The sequence below is a fragment of the Astyanax mexicanus genome, chromosome 7, assembly GCF_023375975.1.
Source record: "Astyanax mexicanus isolate ESR-SI-001 chromosome 7, AstMex3_surface, whole genome shotgun sequence".
Lineage (NCBI taxonomy): Eukaryota > Metazoa > Chordata > Actinopteri > Characiformes > Acestrorhamphidae > Astyanax > Astyanax mexicanus.
In genome coordinates, this window is record NC_064414.1 from 33238214 (window position 1) to 33244854 (window position 6641).

Consider the following 6641-nt stretch of genomic DNA (forward strand, 5'->3'; position numbering starts at 1 on the left):
AAGTCAAGACAACACAATAGATATACATTTGCATATTATTATTATTTTCATCATCATTATAATTCTTTCACATTAGGTCTTATATTTGCGCATGGTATATATTATGTTTTACATTAAGAAATTGTTCTTGACACAATGCAGTTTCTAACATCACCCGACTTCACAGTATACAAGGCAGTATGAGCCCTACATCAAAGTGGATTTTCCAAAAAATATGAATTCACATTGGCAGCCAGGGTAAAAACGTCCCCTTACACAGTGCATTCAGAGAGTCCAGTCCGTCCACCGTCCAAACCTATTACAATATTGGCAATGTGGCAATATGAGCAAACAAATCAGTCAGTAATGATGAGCAAAATGTAGGTAACAATAATAGATAAATTACAATTGAATAAATAGTTTGATGCACAAACACTCAAATTCTACAATAGTAGAATGCACTGAGCACCTCGTCCTCTGCTGTACATCAGTGCATGTGAGGAAAGGGGCAGCAGGCATTCGTCAAGAGATTGTAAATCCTTATATCGAGAGCAAACGTGCTTTCTGGGCGAAAGGACTCCCTTATTTTTTATCCGGGCCTTCCTTGGGGCAGTGCAGCTGCTTGTCAGGGGAAGTTCCTCGGGTCGGCACCTTCGAGGAACTAGAGCCAGGACTGGAGTCTCCCCCTCCAACAGTGCTAGGGCTGTGACCCAGGCCTACAGCTCCTACGGCTCCTACAGCTCCTACGGCCCCGTGCAGGTTAGCAGACTGCAGCAGAGCTTCAGAGTGTTCCCTGGCCTTCATGCGCAGTGCTGCCACACTGGCCGTCCGGTTACTTTGGCACCCGTAGGGAGGGAGGAAGGACAGACCCATAGGGTCTGGCACACAGCAAGAGCAGAGGGGGCTTCCTGCTGGAAGAAACAAGCGGAAGATTAGTGTAAGAGCTTTTAATTGAACTAGGCTCATTTGCTCAATTATTCTATGTGCTGTAAACATATAGTGAGACAATTTTTGACTGCATTGTACTTTGCACTGTCACAGCAAAAAGCTAATCACCGTGGAAAGTCATTTATAGAAAATTATGCAGTGATATCTTGTCTATATAATGCTGAATAAACCATGTTCACAAATGTGCTCAAAAATGCTATATATTGTTAGCCAATGTGCAAGACACCCTGATATATATTATCAAACAATACATATTTTTTATAAGTACACAGCAAATTTGCCAGTATCAATTAAGCCTAGTTGTAGATATTTATTCCCAAGACTAGGCTTAATCCCTGTTTGCAAAACTGTTTATGTAACACTTACAGTGTTCTTATACTTTCACATCTGTTGCTTTTTAATATGCAATGTGCATTTTTTTTTCTTTTTTACAGTATATTTGAAATAAGTTACCTTTTAGAGTGGCCACTTGTGACAAGGCTTGAGCATAAGTTGCAGTGTTTAGTAGAGTCCCAGGCAAACAGGATGGGAAAAATGGTCCCCCAGGACCAACCGCCCTGTTAATACTGAGAATCCAGCAAGAAAAAAAGAAAGCAGGTTAGGATCTCATGCAAACTCAGACACTAGTGGCCTCTACGCATCACAGTCATTTGACAGGTGACTAACATACTTCTGTTGTGCTTCCAGAGGTTCTTTCTTGTTCCTGCTCTGATCCACAGGAGACTGGCTGAGGCTTCTAGCAGGGGCGGCCCCTTCACTCATCTGCTCCTTACTGCCCTCCTGATCTGAGCTGCCTCGTTCAGTCTTCCTCCACTTTGCTCTCCGGTTCTGAAACCACACCTGGACAGAAAGGATGAAATGTGTTTTTAAACCTCAACATTTCTCAAATATGACACTTTATTTTGTCTGCTTTTTCCATTTATCTGGTTTTCTTTCTGACAGACACAGACTGGACTGAAATAATGTAATTAAATTGTGTATTCATGCAGCCATATATATAAAATGCTGTGTTTATTTATTTATTATTTTTTTTTTTTTTACAGATTTCCTAATTCCTTTTGCTGTGCTGTCCCTCAATCTCCCGCCAGCTGTATATCTCTCCACGAGTGGACGGCAAGTGGACTTGTTTCAAACTTCATGAGCACAATTGCTGAGCATATGCACCCAAGTTCTTGTGTCTTAATTGAATGAAGGTCATTGCCTATAACAACATTTAATTGAGCAATTTTTCATTATCATTTTTTAATGACTTCCTACTGACAGTCTCCCTGCTTCTGAGAGAGCGCCGTGATGAAGTCGTTTATTTCCCTATTTAGTGATTGTTTGACAACATCAGATTCGATTAAGTCTGTGCTCTCTAACGCATTAATCATATTTGAATAGGAAAAGGGGGCATAATGGAGTCATATCTCCACTGCCTGGCCGGCATTGTGCAAAGGTACAATGATGTCAACAGACAAACAAAAAAACACAAGGCCAACACAAGCCCTACACATATAGCATTCACTCAGCATAATGGGAGACAACAGTTTACTGGCAGGACAACAATATTCCGAATGTAATTGTGGCAACATTATCTCACCCTTGCACCTTCCAGCTAGAAGTCATGATCCCCTAGCACTGAATGGTCTATAATTGCACCATTAATCTCAATTTGCAGTTTGTTCTTAATGCAACCAAAGCCAATTGACACTTTCAAAAAAAAAGAAAAGGATGGGGGTGGTAGGGTGCAGGGGGTGCAGGGCGCCTACAACGCTACAACAAAGAGAAAATTTATTCCCTAATAATAATGTAAGTTTAATATCCCTGCATGCTGCAACTGATTCATGTTCAGATTTAATAATACGAATGTGGTAATCCGATTAGAGTGAAATAATTTGTTTACCATCCCTAATTTACAGCAGCGGATTCCATTAGCGCTCTGCAGTCATTGGTTTTAAGCGATAGTAAGATGACCCTGGGGAACTAAAGGCAAACTATTATATTTCTTACAATTAGATCTGCGCTCACAAGGAAACCCAAAAGCGAATCTGGAATGCAGGAAATTACACACAGGACACGCTGGATTTAATTACACGCGGACGAATTTATAATATCGCCACTGTTTGCGAGGCTGAGGCAAAGAAAAAAATCAAAACACGCAAACAGGGAGGTTTCAGGTGCTGGCGAGGCTGACAGGACATTTGGCTCTGAGCTGGAGGTTTTACAGCCTGGCGTTCCCCCAGCTCTCCAGAGCACCGCGTCTTCCCTTTTTCCTGTTCTGAAGCCCAGAAACGCAGAAAAAAAGACATCTAAGTAATTTTTATACCTTAGAGACGCGCGCAAATGAGTGGAGAACATTATCACTAGTTAATTATGAATGACCGATTAATCAACCTAATCTAATATTCCACATTATGTTGATGTTATTAAAGTGCACCGCGGAAATGACAGAGTGGCTCTACAGCCCGCCGGGCTGGGGCGCAGTGTAGCTCGAGGCAGGAGGGGGCAGGAGTAAGGGGCAGTGGGCGGCTGGTTTAGGCCGCGCAGGAGGGGCAGTGCAAAGAGGGGTCTTTACCTGGACTCGGGCCTCCGTCAGGTTGATTTTCATGGCCAGTTCTTCTCTTGTAAACACGTCCGGATAGTGAGTTTGGGCAAACACGGCTTCCAGAGCTTCCAGCTGCAAAATAAATAAATAAACAAAATAATTCGTTTAAAAACATTTACATGATAAATGAACACACTTCAACTCTCTTTAGCTTTAGATTCAGCGTGATTTTTTTATACGTGAAGTTATTTTTTTAACAAGATTTAATCTTATACACACTAAAAAACAGACGTACAAAATAAGTACTTTCTTGCACTTTTCATAATTGTATCCTTAAAGGTATAATATTGGTCTTTAGAGGGTCAGATGTGTTCCCTCTTGAGTCTTTCCTAACAGCAGAAAATACAGATTTGTACCATTTAACCAACCAAAAGGTACACATCCGGTATTTTGTATCACTATACTAATTAAACATATATATTTTAATTATACATTTTTCATTTAAAAGCCAGGCAGTTTTGGATAATCAAGTTCCTGACACATATTCAGATAATGTTTATAACATTTATTTTATTAACTGGTACAAAAAACATGGGTACAAAAAAAGACTTTCACTGGAAGGTACCTCATTATAAGGTACAGCCCCAGCGACAAGCTCTGTACTCTTTTAAGTACAAACCTGTACTTATTTTTCTTAGTGTTTATTTAATCGCTTTTTTTCACTTAATTCCTTTATATCTTATACTTGTTAAATAAAAACTACAGTACGCATTTTAAAACAGTACTGTCAAATGTTTAGGCTGCTACTGTAAATCCATAAACCCACCTGCTGTAAAGTGAATGTTGTCCTGTTCCTCCGCTGTTTCCTCCTAAGAAAACCATCATCAAAGTCTCCAGAGGAGTGATTTCCAAAGCCGTTGGAGTTCACTGAAATTGAAAGTCGGATTTGATTTACAGTCGCAATTTAAAAGAAAAAAAAACAACGTTTTCACATTTCCAATCCTCAAAACTTGATTACTCTTTAATAGTTGTTTCTGAGCTCGTGTTTTAAGTTTTATTCCTCCAGGGGCTTTTTCCCGCAGGACTGATAAATTTAGGAGCAGTTTTAAAGGGGTGGAGGGGGGTTTTAGGATGAGTAGCTGAATTGGAGAATGAGGAGATGGAGCACTGAAAAGCTCCTCATGAACCATCTGAGCCCAACAATAAAACCACGGCTCCAGGGCAAGAGTGGCTCCCAGTAAAGTGATGGCCAAAAAAATAATCAAATAAATAAAGAAAAACAACAACAATATGGACTCGTACTTCCTAGTGAAACCTAACTGAATTATTTGTTCTTTTTCTCTTTTTTTTTTTTGTTAATTTGCGGTTCTCGTTAATTTGCGGCTCATAAGGCAAAATAATTATTCCCCACAAGCCGGCGTGATTTACTGGTTTTACCTTACTTTCAAAAACATTTAGCAGTAAACAATTGCATAAAATAGTTAAATTAGTTAGAACCTTTACTAAAGCAGTAATAATATTTTCATGCAGGCCTGTAAATAGCGGATAAAGTACTTACATGAGTTTGTCCTACAACATTCTCCCTCGAGCTGAGGAGGACAGTGGAAGTAAAACATGATGCTGCTCTTCTTGGCCTTTTTCTCAAAAGAAAATCAGACTTGAGTTAAGGATATGGGAGATCTCCTCAGGATCTTCTTTCCTAACAAATAATTAAAAAAGAAAATGTTTCAACATGGTGATGCCAATGTCTCATTTTACACATTTTATATTAAATTGTCAGATAAGTAATTTTGGAACACACACATATGCAAAGTGAAAAGCGTGCATTCAAAAATAAAATGTTCAGTAATGCCCAGTTACGTTCTGAGGGTGTCTGGGCTGACTGAAGTGGAGAAAAGTTTAGAGCTTAATTTATGCATTGTTAAACATAAGCATAAACATGTGGAGAATGTCTGTAAATCAACAAAATAAATAAAAAAGTAACTATCTAATCAGGCTCCTTTTTTAAAATTACTTTTTAATACCTTTCTGTTGCTCGTTTCACAGAGATGCAAAAAACATGAGCTAAGATAAAACATATATATAAAAAAAGTATAAAAGTATCTAACTCTTCCTGTCATCCACTAACACTCATCCAACTCATCCAACATGTTCCAGGTGTTCTGTTCCAGAGAGAGAAGAATGTATGAATGAATCTTCCTACCTGGGAGTTGTGAAGTGTCCTGTACTGATGAGGATCTTGTTGTGAGAGCAGTGAAAGATACTCTCTCTCTCTCACTCTCTTGTCTAGTGTGGAGATCTGTGTCAGTCACTCCTGGACTACTCCTCTTCTCTCTCTCTCTCTCTCTCTCTCTCTCTCTCTCTCTCTCTCTCTCTCTCTCTCTCTCTCAGTCTGAGTCTGGAGTTCTCCTCTCTCTGACCCCCCTGGCGCTCCCACACGAGGAGGGAGTGTCCGGACGTTTTTGCGCACAGAGTGTTTCAGGCGCTCGCCGCTTGCCTTTATAATCTCGCGCGTAATTGGCCTTAATCCGATTACGTGCTGTTGTGGTCGGGGCTGTTGTTGAGATCCGCCCGCTCTCACGCACGTGGTGCTCAACGTCAAACTCCACAGCACCTCCACAGCTCCTCCAGCAGCTCCTCCGCTGCTCTTTCCTGCACTGCCCGATGCGCTGATCTCCTATTCCCAAACCAGGTACACAAGCGCGTGCTGGGGGTGCTGCTGTTGGATACTGCTGTTGGTGCTTTGTTTTTTTTTTTCTTATCCTCCACCTCCTCCTCCTCCTTCTCTTTGGAATCTTTTTATATTAAAAAATCCAGATGACTGTTTTTGGATTTTAAATTGGCTGTCAGCGCAGTAATTGCTCCTTATATGGGTTAAGGGTCCACTTTACGCGGGGATCCACTTGCTGAGTGCTCGTCCGTCCGCGGTTTTGATTTTCTTCACAGCACGGGGTCCGCGGATTTATTCAGCCCTGCTGGCTGAATGACCTGCAGCGGGACCCTTTCAATTAGTTTCAGGGCGCACGGGGGAGCGGCGCGGCGCGCGCAGACGCGCGGAATGAGGCTCCGAGTAGCAGCTGAAATTTGTGAGCGCAGGGCGGGATTGGCTGAAATCATATAAAGGGCGAAAAAAGAAGCGGCGCGGCGCCTAATTGGCTCTGTAACAGCATTACAGGCGGCTAATGGC

General features: G+C 41.2%; 1 protein-coding gene across 2 annotated transcripts; it reads right to left on the reverse strand.

Moving 5' to 3' along the window:
- Window positions 1–23: 23 nt before the first annotated feature.
- Window positions 24–6432, reverse strand: drgx (dorsal root ganglia homeobox). Of its 2 annotated transcripts, none has more exons than XM_007249534.4 (7): window positions 5658–6432; window positions 5013–5153; window positions 4281–4381; window positions 3485–3586; window positions 1598–1767; window positions 1381–1493; window positions 24–887 (listed from the first exon to the last, which is right to left on the reverse strand). In XM_007249534.4, the coding sequence occupies exons 2-7, from the start codon at window positions 5068–5070 to the stop codon at window positions 562–564; spliced, it is 870 nt and encodes a 289-aa protein (XP_007249596.3). In that variant the 5' UTR covers window positions 5071–5153; window positions 5658–6432; the 3' UTR covers window positions 24–561. The 2 variants fall into 2 exon arrangements, with proteins under 2 accessions (XP_007249596.3, XP_015461329.3); XM_015605843.3 differs by having other exon boundaries at window positions 24–890; window positions 5658–6430.
- Between the last annotated feature and the right edge of the window lie 209 nt (window positions 6433–6641).